Source organism: Protopterus annectens, chromosome 2.part1 (assembly GCF_019279795.1).
Source record: "Protopterus annectens isolate FY-2018-M chromosome 2.part1, PAN1.0, whole genome shotgun sequence".
NCBI lineage: Eukaryota > Metazoa > Chordata > Ceratodontiformes > Protopteridae > Protopterus > Protopterus annectens.
The window spans coordinates 921,308,911-921,327,178 of record NC_056729.1 but is presented as its reverse complement, the minus strand read 5'-3'; the positions used below and the strand labels follow the sequence as shown (position 1 = coordinate 921,327,178).

The following is an 18,268-nucleotide window of genomic DNA, read 5'->3' as shown; positions in this document are numbered from 1 at the left end:
GCTAAAAAGTTTCAGCGGGGCAAAGTTCTTACAAGTAAGAAATCTTGGTTATGTCATTTAAAAGTATAAAAATGTGTGTCAGAGTCTTATTCACACTGATGTCCTGGCAGTATCTGTTACTCCCAGTCAAAGCAACAGCTCAATTTGTTTGTCCATTTTCATACACACTCCCTTTAATACATAATGTCATTTACTGTCAGGTAATAGGCAAGTTGAATCTTCCACAACCTTTTGAGTTCAATAAAATGAACACTCTACTTACTTTTCTTTATGTTACCATGTTGCAGCTTCTACAAGTCCCGGCAACTGTGAAGGCTTAAAAAAAAATGGACAACACAAAATTAAACAAATTACCTAGTCCCGTAATACTAGCTCTCTTCACATAGTCTAGATCTCTAGTTTAGTGGTTTTACCCTTTCTGTGAGTCAGGAAAGGGCTTTAACTGTTTTCGCATTTGGGTCTGCCTCTTTTTTCTGCTGTAGCTTCTTGTTCTAAACATAGACCATGATCTTGGGGATAGGAAACTGCTAACTTGGATCCTTAGAAAACAAGAAGGCCATCCTTTGTCATCACCCAGATATGCAGCAGGCATTTTCCTTCTCAGGCCTCACAGAGTTAAAGTACTGCTTCTGAAATCACATCAGTCCCTGATACACATCTAAGTCACTAACAAGAAATGCATCCGAATGAAGTTGATGCAATCACTTCAACAGCAAAACAAGTTTTAGACATTAGACCAGATTTACAGCTGGAAAGCTGATTATTATAAACTCTTAAACAAACCTTCAAGGAGATTCTGTAACACTTTATGTTCAATTTTAATGTCTCAATTGAAAAAAAAGGTACGGAACTGAAAAGGTGTGTTGAAATTTAAGAATACTGTATTACACATTACTGGTTTGACATACTTCAGTCCTGTGTTGCAAATGTTTTTCAGAGTCCTTGTTCATTTGAAAACTATCATTTTACATATCCTGCTGGAAATGTATATTTTTTATTTTAAAGGGTGTTTTTTCATCAGTTATTTGATCATTTGAGTATGACAGATGTTTTCAATTTTATTTTCTTGCAGTGATTTGAGAGTTGTAGTTCGGTTTACTGGAATCACTGGAGACAGCAAGAATGTCAGATTGCTGCTTTATAGTCTCTGCTACCAGATTGCTGAAATATATAACATATCCATTGACCTGTCCGAGGTAAAACACCTAGTACAGAGATTCTTTGCATTAGGTATTACCTGCTATGTGAGGCTTTGTGCAATTTCCCATATAACCTTTGGAATATGCCATTAATTTTGTAGGATTATGGGGGACTACTGAATCAGTTCACCTCCCTTTTGGAATATGCAGGAGAAGATAAACCACTGATGATCTGCCTGGATGCGTTAGACGAACTCTCAGAAGACTATGATGCCAGCATTTCCTGGATACCAGCTGAGCTCCCCCACAATGTATATATCATTGTTTCTTCTTCCATACTATCAGACAAGCCATGTTCAAAAGCATTGCAGGTAAATGAGGACACAGTTAAATTGTTATTGTGTTATAACCACCTGACAAAATATAAGGGATAATGTATGCATGGTTGGGATAAAAATATTATTAGCCCATTGTGAAATTGCCAAGTAATTATAAATGCCCTTGAGGGAAAGGTATAAAGGTGCCTATAGTCTCTTGACAACTTCAGGAAGGGTAGATTGTCACTACTAAACATTGCCAGTGTTGTTATAGTGTGTATGGAGATGAACTCTAAACAAAACAGAAAGTGTCTCACATTTTTATTTTCAGTTGTTGCTGATCTTGCCAAAAGCACATGCTACTGGTTTGCATATCCATTCTTTTAGCTTGCTGTACATGCAGACGTTGTACTGTTATTCAGTGTGAGTGTAGGTAAGACAGATATCTCACCTTTTTGATGTACACATTACATAAGATCAAACAAGATTACTCAGGAAATTTCCAAAGGGAGAACATGAACACAACAGCAACTGCAGGTTAAGGCTCAACTCTAGACCTTGAATTTGTGAGGTACAGACATTGAGTCATACCTACAAAACATGATCAGTGATTATGGATAAAGGAGTGCGAAGGGCAGCCCTGGAAAGTAAGCTCTGAAAAGTTATGGAGGGGTTGATCATTCAGAACAAGCTGGGGCCTTCTGTGTGGAGTCTGTATGTCCTCCCTGCAGTCAGGTGGCTTTCTTCAGGGTGCACCAGTTTCCTCCCAGAATCCAAAGACCTGCATCAAGTGGATTGGACTCTCTAAATTGCCCCTAGGAGTGAGTGTGTGTGCGAGTGAGTAGTATGAATGAACTAACAAAAATGGCAATGCCACGGACACTTAATGGAACTGAATGCTTTATTAAAATGTTGTGAGCATTTTCATTTAAGTAATCAAACTTCATCACACAAACATTCAGCTTAGAGAATGCCATTTAAATATTCCGCCAAAACTTGCCAAATAGGAAATGTTGTCACAAGCAAACCTATTCTTAAAGGAACATTGACTACCGCCTAAAATATGATATTACACAACAACACTTATTACAAATAATCCACCATGTACATACAGTCCCCAGTCACACATATATATATATATATATATATATATATGTGTATATATATATATATATATATATATATATATATATGTATATATATATATGTATATATATATATATATATATATATATACTTCCAAACATCCAGTATCTTTATGTAAAAGAATATTTGCTTATAATAAAAAATGTATATAATAAAAATGTTGATATTTATGCAATTTTAAAAGACCATGGAGGTAAAACATTAAAATTACTTTCAATTATCATAAAATCAACTCAGTAGTTACTAATATCATAAAATATTAAATATAACAAATAATATTTATTAATAAATAATTATATAGCCATAATCACCCTACTCAAAAAACTGTCTACAAAGGGCTCTGAATTTTAAAATGCTATTAATGGAGCTGTATTCATTAATACCTGGCCAAATCTAAGCATTTAAAATAATCTGCCAGATTAATTATTTCTTTTCTAATTGTAAAGGCCAGGGACCCCCCCCTCAAATTATCCTTAACTTGCTCAATTATTAAAAATTGAAAGAAATGGTCCTGGTTGTTAGCAATATGCTTGGCCAATGCATTAGTTAGCTTCCCTTTTCTAATTGGATACTGTTGCTTCTATAATTTCTCTTTTAAACTCCTTTCCATTTTACCAACATAATAGGAGGGGCGTCTTTTGCAAATAGCCATGCAAACAACCATTTTAGTGATGCAACTGAATGACCCTTTAATTTTGTATGTTGTACTCTTATCTGAAATTGTTCACCAACAGAAACAGAGCTACAAAAATTGCACATCACATTTCCTCATACCTAAATATTTTTTTTAGCATTTCTACTTTTTCCTATTTCCAATATACTTTTTAAGTTGAAAAGCAAACAACACCAACTGGATAATTCAAATGAGAAACCAAGGAACGATGTAAAACAAAGCTTTATTCCAAATTTTTAGACAAACTGTACCACACAAACAGGGAAAAACCAGAAATAAACTGCTAAAATTCAAAAACATGGAGTTGAGCGCTTTCATCCCCCACTAGGGACTTCTTCAGATCTATTCAAACAGTTGTTCCCAGCAATCTTATAGCATTGCATTTAAAGAAACATACCCAACACAACACCAAAAATTACAATTTCCTAAAAACAACCATAAAAAATATTTAAAATTTAAAACTTTGAATCACACAACTAACCCCCTAAAAGTATATATATATATATATATATATATATATATATATATATATATATATATATATATATATATATAATAAATAAAATACAAAACTATGTGTTTAAAAACCATAAATACTTTTCATTTTCAAATAACAACTAATATTAACTGTTTCATTAATGCCCGGGTAACTAGTAGCATCCAGCATTAATTTAGTTTTTTATTTTTATTTATTTTACATTTGTTGACCGGGATAGTCCGACTGGATGCATGTCCATTTTCAGCGGAGGCCCGGGGAGAAAAGCTCCAAGGGTAAGCAGATACAGCATTACATAATACCAGCAATACATATTACAAACAGACTATTTACAGAGATTACATAAGTAAGCAAATTAAACAAGTTCCACAGGTCACAGTTAATCCTGAGCGCAAGTCAGGATTAAATTAAATTACACAGTAAACTGGTTAGCAGATTTTTACACATTCTAGAAAGAGTTAGCCAGGCTTGATACATTGACATAGCCAGTTAAGTGACAAATGTTGTTTGAGTCTAGTTTTAAATTGACCTAAGGTGGAAAGTAAGGTAATATCAGCTGGAAGAGAGTTCCAGGATCTACTTACAGAGTTTGTAAAGAGAGAATCGTCTGAATTAGTAGTTTGTTAGAGGATCGAAGTGGTCTAGGATTGTTATAGGGGGGTGAAAATATTTTTAAGTGCAGGAGTATTGTCCGGTTTATAGCGGATTTTATAGGCCATAATTAGTGGGTTATACTGGATTAGGCTGGGTAGTTCAAGCCCCCTAAGCTGATTTAGATTGACTCAATGATGTGTCCTAAAAGGCAGCCCAGTGGCAAACCTGGCAATGTGGTTGTAGCAAATAGAGAGTTTGTTAAGGACAGCCTTGTTTAAATTCAAGAGTAGAGGGGATGCATACAGAAGGGTTGAAAGAAGGTGAGAGCGTGCTATGACAATTTTAGCTGGAGGGGTTAGGAAGGCTTTTATTCTGTAAAGTGACCCTAGTTTTTTATTGATGGTTTTGATAGTTTGGTTAACATGTAGGTCAAATTTTAGATTATTGTCTATGATGGCACCTAATAGTTTTGTAGAGGGGTCAGGGGAGATTATTGTGCCATCATTTGATTTTATGGTAAAGGTGAAAGCGGTAGACCTACATGTTGGTGAAAGTAACAGCATTTCAGTTTTTTTGGGATTTAGGATCAGATGATGTTCAGAAAGCCAGTTTTCTATCGTATTAAAGGTGGTCTGGGTAGCTGACCATAACTCTGCTGGAGATGTGGCTGAGCAAATCAGAGAAGAGTCATCAGCATATTGGATACAGCTGACCTTTGGGATGACAGTATAAAGGTCGTTAATGAAGATGGAGAACAGCAAGGGCCCTAGTACAGAGCCTTGTGGTACGCCAAGGGTATTAGGTAGAAGGATAGAGAGTTTGTTCTGCCAGAGGACAGCCTGCTGTTGACCATTCAGGTAGGATTGAAACCATTGAAGGGCTCTAGTATCTATACAGAATGTTTGCAGGGTGTGGATTAAAAGTTGGTGATCAACCATATCGAATGCCTTGGAAAGATCCAAGAAGTGGGCTGAGGATATATAATTATTGTTGCGATTATGGTTTATGGTGTTGGTAAAGGCTAGGAGGGCTGAAGTAGTGCTGTGATGAGGACAGAAGCCATGCTGAGTGTCTGCCATAAGGTGATTCTGGATTAGGTGGTGCATGAGTTGTCTATGAATACATTTTTCTATAATCTTTGCAAGTGGAGAGAGTATAACTATTGGCCTATAATTGGAGAATTCAGTAGAGCTGCCTCCTTTGTGAAGTGGGATTACATAGGATATTTTCCAGATGGTGGGAATTTTAGCTTCTACTATGGTTCGATTGATTAGTATTGAGACGGGGTAAGCAATAGCATCAGCTGATTTTTGTAGGTACTCGGCAGGGAGTTGATCAGCAGAAAGTGTAGTGGGTTCTAATTTTTTGATCAAGGTACGGATAAGTGAAGTGGTGACTGGTTGGAAGCTGAACACGAGTAGGTTTCTAGGGGTGCTAATTTCAGGACCAGGGGAGCTAGGAGGTAGTTGGCTAGCTAGGGCTTGAATTGTCTCAGTAAAGAATCAGTTAAAACTGTCAGAAACATCTTCAGGGGTTTTATCAATAGTAGCAGCAGGGATTAGGGTTGAAGTTTGTCCGGGATGTAGTAGATTATTTAAACCTGCCCAAAACTTCTGAGGGCTATTTTGATTTACTGTCTGTAAATTACAGTAGTATTGTTTTTTGTGTTGTAAAATTGATTTTTTTGGTTTCGTTCTTGGATTGCCTATATTTAATGTGATCTTGAGGGTCTTTAGAAGAACGCCATAAAGCCCATGCTTTGTTTCTAAGGGTAATTTTGAGTTTAGACTCTTTAGAAAGCCATGGCGCAGTTTTTGCCTTGGTTCTCTTTGAACGAACAGGTGCATGCAAATCAAGGATCTCAAGGAATTTGTTGCTAAAGTATACTACTGCTTCCTCTAAGGGGAGGTGTTTTAGAATATACCAATTACATGAGTTTAGTTCTTGTTGGAATTTGGCAGGGTCAAAGTTTTTATTGTTTCTAACCTTTCTGAGTAAGGGTTGTTGGGAATTAATGGTTTTGTGCTTAATTACATATGTGAGAAGGTGATCACTTAGGCCCTCAAGGAGGGTACCAGAGGTGTACAGTTGGGGGTGACTATTTATGAGTACCCAGTCAAGTATACTTTCTTTTTGGTTGGGTTTACCTATCCTGGTAGGGGTGGATATAATTTGTGTAAATGCATGCAGATAAATATGGGTGGTTGGGGATTCTGAGGAACAGGTGCCCCAGTCTATGTTAAAGTCTCCAATAGTAGGGTTTCTTGGGGGTAGTGACATGATAGTCAGTGCAGGATATCTTCAAATGTAGATATATTGTTACCCAGGGGAATGTACATACAGATGATATTAATGCATTTATTTTTATTAAGTTGCAATCTGGTGGCAAGAATCTCTGAGTTATTAATCTGAGTTGGTTGTATTACATCTATGGCGACATTCAACTCAGATTTATAGAGTACAGCTACCCCACCCCCCTTCCTCAGAGCACAATCCGGCCTGTGTATGTTGTACCCAGGTGGTAACACTTCATTGTCTCTAGTGTTAGGTTTTAACCAGGTTTCAGATAAACAGAGAATCTCAGGGGAGTGGACATCCAGAAGTGCATGCAATTCATGTACCTTGTTATTAATGCTTCTAATATTGAGATGACAGGCTAGGAGCGAGTTAGTTGGCCTATTAATTGTAGGTTTGTAGCGTAGATTGCAAGTAGAGGGGGTATGTGTGCCAGGGTTGGGGTGAATATCACCACCAAGTATTAGGTTGAGTCTATACTTGGTGATGAACTTCAGGAATTTGTTTATTAGTTTGTGGTAGTGTTTGGATCTAGAGCTAATGTGCCTGGGGTTGAGATGTTGATAGACTGAACAAGATGTTGGATAGGATCTGATACTGTAAGTATGGTTGAAGGTGGAAGGATTTACAGCTGGGGTGATAGTATGGCCTTTTGGGACCTGAAATTCTGTGAGAAACTGATTTGCATACAAGGTAAGGAGGTATGGTGCGAACAAGAGGGGTAGTAAAGAGGAGTATATCATTATCTGTGATTCAGCTAGTGAGTTAAGGAACTGTTTTACCTGGTGATGCAACACCAGAAGATAGAGTGGTGAGGTAAAAGTACTGGAAGGGGGATGGGAGAATGCCAGATGAAAGCTAATAGGTGCTATTAAAATGTAGGTAGACGAATGGGGGTGGGTGGAATTATCCCAGATGAAAGCAGATAGGATCTAGAAAGTGGGGGAGTGGCTATAGTACTATAAATTTAGAGGTACTGGGGGCAGGAGATAATTGGGGGCAGGGAGGGGAGCGAAGAGAGCCCGAGCGTAGCGAGGGCGAATGTAGCGAGGCTATTGCAGTGTACAAGGTTTCCTAAGGTGTCCTAAAGCTATAAGGTAAGTATTATAGTTCTTAATGTAAGAGTCAATTTACTTAAGTTACAGGGGAAGGAGGCAAACACTCAAGTAGAAAGAAAGACCCTATGGCTGACCAATATGGTGACCTGCTTAATTACACAGCACTGTAAGCGAAAGCTTAACAAATGCTTTTTGTGTGTGCAACCTACTCTGTTTAAATGATGAGAGAAACTGATTGCAGTCCTGTAGACACCATTTTGTAGGGAACTGTAGAGTTCAACTAGAAAAAGAGAAAGCAGAGATTCTAGGGTAAGCGTGAAGACAACAACAGGCAGTTATTTTATAATAATGCATTCAAAGGTTTGGTGGGGGGTAAAGTACCATACTTCAGAATGAACTAAGATTTATAGCTAAGAAACCTAAGCAAGAGAGCAATGCAGTAAGTAAACACTTGCCAGATTTTAAAGATATACCAGAAAAACTAAATCAATTGTTCACAATTGTACAACTGGAAAATTGCCAGTAAAAGCACTTCAGGTATAGCGAGCCCAAGTTATTCAAGTCATAAAAGCACTTCTTCAATGTGTGTGTGCAATTTAAACATTAAAAACACATGCAGCAAGTAGGAGCTCTGATTATACACTTTCTCTAGGTACAGATTCAGTTTAAACACAAATATTACCACAGAAATTCAGTAAAGTCACTAGCTACTTATAGAGCCTCTGAAAAAAGGATATTGCAGTTTACAAGGTTTCCTAAGGTGTCCTAAAGCTATAAGGTAAGTATTATAGCTCTTAATGTAAGAGTCAATTTACTTAAGTTACAGGGGAAGGAGGCAAACACTCAAGTAGAAAAAAAGAGCCCTATGGCTGACCAATATGGTCACCTGCTTAATTACACAGAACTATAAGTGTAAGCTTAACAAATGTTTTTTGTGTATGCAACCTACTCTGTTTAGATGATGAGAGAAACTGATTGCAGTCCTGTAGACACCGTTTTGTAGGGAACTGTAGAGTTTAATCTTTTTAAATGATGAGAGAAACTGATTGCAGTCCTGTAGACACCGTTTTGTAGGGAACTGTAGAGTTCAATCTGTTTAAATGATGAGAGAAACTGATTGCAGTCCTGTAGACACCGTTTTGTAGGGAACTGTAGAGTTCAATCTGAGTAACACCAGGTCAGCCAAGGGGGGAAGAGAGAGGGAAATCCTAAGCACCTAGATTTTGAAAAAAAAAAATTGCCACTTCATTTCACAAACCTCAAGAACATCCCTAGGCATATTGCCCTGTTCATTGGTTTTTAATTGCTGAAAAATCAAAAACTTAAATGCGTAATTAGGAAACTCGACTATGTGTTTGCTAAATTGCCACTTTATTTCACAAACCTCAAGAACCTCCCTAGGCATATTGCCCTGTTCATTGGTTTTTAATTGCTGCAAAATCAAAAACTTAAATGCATGATTAGGAAACTCAACTATGTGTCTGCTAAGGGCATTAGAATCTTTTTGATGTTTTATATCTAATGTATGCTCATAGATCCTTGCCCTTAGCTTCCTACATGTTTTCCCCACATAAAACACCACACATGAGGTACACTTCGCCAAGTAAACAACATTATCACTTTGAAAAGGTATAGGTTTGAACATCACAGAATTTATTTCAGTATTGAGTACAATTTACTAGAATTGAAAGAAAATAAACTTAAAAAAATTGAAAAGGGATAAACAACAATATGAAAAGTGTCAAGCCTATCCAAAACCACCTAACAGTTAGCAATTGTGTAAGTTTAATGAGCTACGTAGTAATTATACAGCAGCAAATAATGATGGGCGTCAGCACATGTTGGTTAATGACTGTGAGGGGCAGCCTAACCAGCAAAGCTCTCTGGACTTAAATGTTGAACAGGAATTTCCTCACTTAAGACATTCGGAAAGACTTGGAGAGAGAAATCTTAGACCTAATAACAATTCTGCTAATATAAAGGATTTTTACACACCATCGAGAAGGAATCAGAGAAGAGGGGGATTCTGTTGACAATTGAATCCAACAAGGGGCAGTTACCAACACAGGAGGAGTTAATGGATATTGCTGATAGGATAAATGACAATAATTTGGTTGTTTATAATAATTCTTATCTTGAAAAGGTTAAATTCCTTGTAATTATTTTAAATGAAACACAGGATTTAAAATTGTATATTTTTTCTCATATGCATATTAATAAGGAAGTGACTAATTTGTTGAGCAAAATCTTAACTTTTGTTCCAGTAAAATCTTGCAATATTGCAAAAAACCTTATTGATTTGAAATTATGTTTAAGGAAGTTAAACTTTAAATTACTTTTGATAATAAGATGATAGCAGATAAGGATTTCCATATAGCCAGTACATTTAATCCTCCCCTCTATATATTTTTTATGATATATGAAAGGGTATGTGAACTTGATATTAGGTATTTGCTGGAACGAGAGCGTCAGAATTTTAAGGATAATTTAACCCAGCAACAAAGAGACACTCTAATATATTCATCAGAACAAAATATTAGAGTGATGAGACCAGATAAGGGAGGGGGACTGGTTATTATGGATATTCTTGATTATAATATCCATATGAAGAACATATTGCAAATGGATATGTATGAAGAAGTTACAAGAAATCAAGTATTTATTGCTTACAGGAAAATAGGAAGTTTTTTACAGTATATGTTTTTGGAAAATAGGATAGACATTGAACGATACAATTATTTAACTATGGTATCACCAACACTACCAGTTATTTTTGGAGCTCCAAAAATTCATAAGGATGTAGAAAATCCTCCCATGTGTCCAATAGTTGATAGGCATAATTTTATTACATATGCTTGTGCAAAGAACCTTGATAAGAAGCTCAAATGTTTATATAAAAGGAAAAACAAATGTTAAATGAAATTGAGTATTCTGAAGATTTTAGTTTCCTCACTATAGATGTTAAGGACCTATTTTCCATTATTCCACAACAGCAAGGTATAGAAGCTATTAGTGATTATCTAATTACCCAAGGTGTGTCCCAAGCAGACGTTAACTTGTATGTTGATTTGTTTTAAATTGTTTAATACAATAATTACATATTTTTGATGGTAACTATTACCTACAAAAGGTAGGGGTAGTGATGGGATCACCTTGTGGGATGACATTAGCAAATTTAGCTATGGCTTGTTGGGAATAGAGGTTTGTAATTCATAATCAGGAATTTAATAGCTATATCAGGTTGTATATTCATTACCTGGATGATATTTTTGTTTTATGGACAGGTAACCAACAGAAGTTACAACAGTTTCTTGAATTTCTTAATAATACTACTGAATTCTTGAAATTCACATACGAGGTTAGTGCTGATAATATTAGCTATTTGGACATTAATTTACCAAAGATGGAGTGAATAGGAGACTGATTTCTAAAATACATAGAAAAGCTACATATTCTAACTCTTTTTTTCATTACCAAAGAGCACATCCAGCCCATCATAAAAAATCAGTGGTAAAAGGTCAATTGGTTCAGTTAGCCAGAATGGCTACCTTGGACCTAGATTTTGAGGATGAATTTAATAAACCTATGGAAATGTTTATTGCGAGGGGGTATCCAAGACACATACTTAATGAACTGGTTACAGACGTTACATATAAAACAAAAAGTGGGTACCTAGTTCCAGTTTTGAACAATAGTGGTTCTAATGTTTCTTTAGGAAATGGATCTGATAAGGATAGTTATGATTATACAGTAAGTTTAATCACAACCTTTACCACCGATTATGATAGTACTATAGCTGTTCTTATGGAAAATTTATTTTTTATAGAAGATTATGAGCAAATGAGAGAGAAATTTAAGGAAAGACCTATAATGGTAGCAAGAAGGGGTGTTAAATTAAAAAGTATATTGGAAGTAGGAAAAAGTAGAAATGCTAAAAAATATTTAGGTGTAAGAAAATGTGGCATGTATAATTTTTGTAGCTCTGTTTTTGTTGGTGAACAATTTCAGATAAGTTGTACAACATACAGAATTAAAGGGTCATTCAGTTGCATCACTAAAAGGTTGTTTATTTGGCTAGTTGCAAAAGTTGCCCCTCCTATTATGTTGGTAAAATGGAAAGGAGTTTAAAAGAGAGATTGTACGAGTATTAGTGTGCAATTAGAAAAGGAAAGTTAACTAATGCATTGACCAAGCATATTGCTAACAACCAGGACCAGTGCTTTCAGTTTTTAATAAATGAGCAAGTTAAGGATAATTTTAGGGGGGGTCCCTGATCTTTACAATTAGAAAGGAGAGAATTAATATGGCAGATTATTTTAAATGCCTATACTTGGCTGAGCATTAATGAATATTGTTCCATTAATATAATTTTAAATCTCAGAGCTCTTTGTAGATATGTTTTTTTTTTTATTTGATTAGGGTAGTTATGGCTGCATAATTATTCATTAATAAATATTATTTGTTATATTTAATATTTTATGATATTAGTAATTGCTGAGTTGATTTTAGGGTAATTGAAAGTAATTTTAGAGTTTTACCTCCATGGTCTTTTTTAAAAACACACACATATATATATATATAGATATATATATATATATATATATATATATATATATATATATATATATATATATATCGTCATTTTTTATTACATACATCTTTTATTATATGCATACATTTGTTGGCATATATAAAGATATTGGATGTTTGGAAGTATGTGTGTGTGTGTGTGTGTGTGTGTGTGTGTGTGTGTGTGTGTGTGTGTGTGTGTGTGTATATATATATATATATATATATATATATATAAGATTGTTTGAGGACTGTATGTACATGGTGGATTATTTGTAATAAGTTTTGCTGTGTAATATATTTTAGGTGGACGTCAGTGTTCCCTTAAGAATAGGCTTGCTTATGACAACATTTCCTGTTTGGCAAGTTTTGGCAGAATATTTAAATGGTATTCTTTAAGTTGAATGTCTGATGAAGTTTAAGATTACTTAAACAAAAGTGCTCACAACATTTTTATAATGCATTTGGTTCCAATAAGCGTCTGTGGCCTTGCTGTTTTTGTTAGTTTATACAGCTTGTCTTCAGTTTCTATTCATTTATGAGTAGTACTGATGAACTGCAGTGGCAGGGCTAGCCACCCGGTGGTGTAAACCTTGGCTCAAGATGATTGTCACTGTTGAATTGACACCCCGACCCCATGTGCAAAAATGGGAAAAGGGGTTGAGGATGGATGGATAGGTCATTCAGAACAAATAGTAAACATGGATTTGGGAGGTGAGGAGAGAAGCTGGATAATATGCAATGAAAATTAATTCAGGATATAGATAGGTATGACCTCTAAATGTAAAACTGAAAGGGTGTAGAGTGACTCTGCACAATATGTACCAAAAACCTCCCAAGTGAACATGAATTCAAGAGGCATGTGTGAATTTGGGGGGGGGGTTCTGGAAAAGCACTGAACATATATCTTTTCAAAAGTGGGAAGGGGCACAAGGACTATACAACTGTTCATGAATTAAGGGTCTAGTAAATGACATTACCCATGTATTGTGAAAAATGTTAGCATTTAGTAAAATTACAAATACATTTTTGCCACATTAAAAGCATAATTTTGATGGCAACAAGATATGGAGAAAAACTCTCAAAGTAAAAACAGAATTAAGACTTTGGTACATAATAATATTTAGGGACATGCTTTCAGAATATTTATCTTAGGAGTCTTCCATGATGTTTGAGAGATCCCATAACTTGTATTTTTCAAAATCTGGGGTAAAAATACTAAACTTTTTTAAAGTGATAAGAAAATGTTTGCTAAATTAAATAGAGTTGTGTAACTTTGATAGCTGTATTCTGCTGAAAAACTTTCAGAGGGCTCATCTACATCATGAAGTGTGAATCATCATTGTGCAGTTATATCATAAAACAGTTGTTTTGCATTTGCTGTGTGAAATGATGTTTCCTATTTAAAATCACCCTTCGAGATAGAAATGCCCAAATATAGTACACTTGTTCATGGGTGAACTGTCAGAGATATTTTTTTTTTCTGATTTGGTGTAAAAATGTTGGATTTCAGTAAAGTTACAAGGATGCATCTGGCAAATGAAACAGATTTATAATTTTGGTGGGATTTTATACTTTGGGACAAAGCTTACAAAATTCACATCTTATGCACTTGTATCATGAAACCTGACGTGTCATTGTACATTTCAGTCTTAAAATATTATTACTGTTCAAAATTATTTTCTGAAATCACCTATAGAAGAGAAATGTGTAAGTATATCTTTTATTCTTAGTTTTGGAAAAAGGAAAACACAAACTTGATTAGTAAAAACTGGGAAATGAGGCTAGAATACCATGAACTGGTATGTCACTTAAGACATGATGCAAGTAATAGATCTGATTTGAATGAAGTGATCAGTATTATTAGTATATTTAATATTCAAGCTGCAAAGCTATCAAGCTCAGTAATTTTTTTTTTATGATTTTATGTAATTTTTAGTTTTGAAATATTTGTTACTTATTTGAAAGGATTTGCTTTTTGTATATTAATGAATTGCTTGTATTTTTTATGTTGTCACTTAATCATGGCTATGAAACTAGTAATCTGATTATTTAAATGTTTGTTTGACTAATGATGCATGGTTCTGAAAAAGTCCAAATTATTACAGGCTGAAAGCAGTTAACCGTATTTGTAGTCTGGAGTGTTCCTCTGATTTCTCAGTAGTGTTTAGGTTTGGTTCTAAGTTCTCTTTTTAATGCTAGGGGGTTTGCAGATGTTGAATGTGGTTATTGTTTTTAGTTTACATTCTGTGCCTTCACAGGAACTGTCACAGTGGAATCTATTTCTAATCTGCCATTGCCTGACATTACTTTACTGGTGAGGAACCTTACATTACTTGTGCAACAGCTTTCCCAGGTTATTACAGGGATTTCTACCTCCACGAAAGTTAAAAAACAAGAGGTTATATTAGGTTCCAGGGGAGATAAGAATAATCAGCATAAGGGAAAAGTAAAAAGTAGAAAGATCAAATGCCTGTAATACCTACTCAGTTAATGGACCAGTGCAAAAGTTGCCTTCCTGGAAGAACTGGTTGGATGCTTCTTTTAGTCATGAAGCTTGTGACAGTATTAATAGCACTGACTGTTTATACAAGCAGAGTGAGCCACTGGAAAAAGAAATCTCAAATTTAAGACTTCGCAGCTTGACAACTATTTATTCAAAAAGAATTTATGAAAACAACATGTCTCCAGTGATTTTCGTCTGAGGAAATGGGATGGTACCAGATTCTATACTGTATGGGGAATTAATAAAATGTTTTGATCGACACAATCTTGATTATATGAGGTTACCTGTTAAAGACAATGACTGAAAGATGGTCACACTGAGAAGTGAGATCTCTACCCTATACAGCACAATAACAATAACTAGAGATTTATTTTTTTAGAGTTATCGGGCAAGTTATCAGGAGATTTTTGTTGAAACGGATAAGTGCAAGGTTCTGAAGCTAAGAAACTGCAATGAATAATAAAAGATAAGGATTATGAAACTAATACATTTTGCTCATATAGACATCAAACCAGGTAGACTGACTACTGACACTGCAGTGTAGCATAAATGGGGGTGCTGCACTCTTGAACATGGCATCCTTTGGATGAGGCATTAAACCAAGGCCCCATCTGCATGAGTTGCATAGCACAGGTGGATTTTAAAGATCCCACGGGACCTATCAAGAAGAGTAGTGGTATAAACACCACCTCAGATCTCTCCCGAAATCAGGCTGCTCGTCTAGTGGTACTAACATGGTCATCAAAGGATAATTAAATAAATAAATTAAATAATAAATAAATAAACATATCACAAGAGTAAAGTGGTTCCGAACAGTGAGGAGGTTCATAAAAAGCAAGCAACCTGCAAGAGATGCAACATGATGTGCAAGATACTGACATCCCGTTAGAACCTCCCTTACCATGACATTCAGCAAGACTGGCACATTGGGAATAACAACAGTGGTTCAACAGAGGAAAAGGGACAAGGAATTATTGGTAGAATTGAGGGAAGTTCTACTCTTAGCATTCTAGGAGGTGGAGAGGATGAGGATAATTCATAGAAATTCAGTAGAATGAAACAGGTACAGTAAATAGGTTTGATCAAAAAATTTTTTTAAATTTTAATTATAGCCATTAATGTGTCAGTGAAGCCAACCACCAAATATTTGGAAAAGGCTTTATTTCTGTTTTCACTTCCTGAATGAATTTGGCAGATACTTTATTGAACTTAAGTTCACCATCAAGTTAAATTTAGGTTTATATTTTAAAAACAAGACCATCCAGAATCCTGGTATAACTGACTTTTATGAAGAAAAATACATTTAACTTCTCATTCCACCCTGTGGTTAATTTGTTTGAAAAATTGCATGAAACTGATATTAGGAAAATTGTGGCTTTCAAGCTACCTAATAAGTTTTGCAATTTATTATTGAAAGAGAAGACCGTTGCATGATTTGATAACTGACAAGTAGATTAGATTTGTATAACCCATTAAGGGTGGGGGGTATTGTCATTATAAACACCTTGGATTATTGGGGGTGGGTATTACCAATTCTACTTTATATACATCTATATCAAGGAATGCAATTTTTATTGCTTAGAAAAGCATTTTTACTTGAAAGAGATATAACTTAATGACTGCATTACACCATTTCTTTTCAAATTTTTTAACACGGATAAATCAATTATCCTGTGTATTTCTGGCATCTCTAAGGTCCAGTCTACAGGGGCGACTCACAGCCCCCAGCAGCAGCTCCCTTAAGGACTTTTGTTGTGGGGGGCTCTGCCCACCCCCTCTCACCTGGGCAGGAGCACTCTGGACCCTGCAGACTTCCACCAGTGGCTCCCTTAAGGACTTCCATCATGGGGGTTCTGCCTGACTCCGCTCACCTAGGCAGGAGCTCTCTGGACCCAGCAGCCATCCGCCAACTGCTCCCTTGAGGAATTCCATCATGTGGGTGCCACCTGACCCCGCTCACCTGGACAGGAGCTCTCTGGATCCCAAGCCATCCGCCAGACGCTCCCCTGACTTCCACCTGATCTGGACCCTCTCACCCAGGAGCTAGCGCTCCCTGCATGACCACTTTCAGCCTCTCTCCCCCTTATGGACTTCCATCAGGATGGATCCTCTCCGGGCTTCCACTTCTACCCAGGTAGGAGAACTCATTTCCCCGGTTACTTATCTTGTGAAGGTTGCCAAATCGTGCAGTGTCAACGTGCTCTCTGAGCCTCTCAGGAGAGCTTCCCTCCAATCCTTCACAGCCTCGTGGAACTCTGCTGTGCTGCAAGGCCTCAGACAGTCCCTCATCCAGACTTCTGTGATGCTGGTTCTCCCCTTTGCCCTCCACCTAGAGCTTTCAAACTCGCACAGGAGATGGCCCCATCTCCCGGCGTCTCCACGCATTTCACTGAGCACCTCCATTTCTTTCCTCTGTACATCAGGTGCGAGGAAAGTGCTTCACTTTGAGCCTCCTGGCACATGGCCCCTTGCCTCCTGCATGGTGCTTTTTACAGTGCAGCATCCCCACAGTGCCAGGTGAAGGACCAGAGTCTGACTCAACACCCCCAACCAGCTCCGGGTGCAAGATACCATGCCATCCATATCTCCACACCACTTGGGGCTGGGAGGATGGGATCCCAGACCTAGCTTCTCGGGGTGGCCCCACCACCCCCATAAGGATGGGATCCCAGATCCAGCTTCCCTAGATGGCAGTCCACCCACCCCTGGGAACTGCACACCCGCCACCAGGTTGCCCCACTGGGGACAACCGTTCAGCTTGGGTACACGATAATCAGCCCCACTGCGCCTGTTCTGGCTATCTGGATGGAGGCATCGGAGGGGCTGAGTGAGGGGCATGACCAGGAACCTCCTCCTGCATGGAAGGCCTTGCCGCTACAGCACTTCCAGTCACGCTCCCTCCCTCGCCCATCCAGACCCCATGCCCATCACCGAAGAGCAAAGTCCCGCCGATCTGGATGGAGGGGAGGAGGGGGTCGGCACACAAGTAACCCAGGGCCACAAAGTGCATTCAAAGTGTCGATGAACAATGTGTCCTGCAATTCTCATTAGTTCTCGCAGCTGGCTGCATTATTCAGTGATGCATGAGCCGAGTGATCCATTGCTCAGAGTCGTACTGTTCTCAGTCATTGGGGGCACCACTGCCCACATGGCATTGCACCAGTCATCATGAGCATGAGAGGTTTCATGGGCATCATCATGGGCACCCAGACCGAGGATACTGGCCTAGTGCCGTGGGATGGCAGGGAGCCCCATGGTGGCCAGAGCACGGCTGGAACATTGACCTTCTGGATCTTCAAACTGATGCCCCATGGGGAGCAGGGTGTTCTCCACAAGTACCCACAACCACCATCGAGGGGAGAGGACACCAGTGTGTGACCCCCAGGAGTGGCCTCATGCAGCCAGAGGGGAGGGCTGCCATCCCCCACTGGGACAGCACCCTCTCCCTCCCACACAGGGAACCAGTCACCTCCGG

General features: G+C 37.5%; 1 protein-coding gene across 1 annotated transcript in view; it reads left to right on the top strand.

Moving 5' to 3' along the window:
• LOC122794919 (NACHT and WD repeat domain-containing protein 2-like) overlaps window positions 1-18,268 on the top strand; it is a 1,236,179-nt gene that overhangs the window by 573,770 nt on the left and 644,141 nt on the right. Inside the window, exons 13-14 of the mRNA XM_044063511.1 lie at window positions 1,073-1,196; window positions 1,301-1,510. Of these exons, the coding sequence (XP_043919446.1) occupies window positions 1,073-1,196; window positions 1,301-1,510 (334 nt within the window). The remainder of the gene's footprint in view (window positions 1-1,072; window positions 1,197-1,300; window positions 1,511-18,268) is intronic.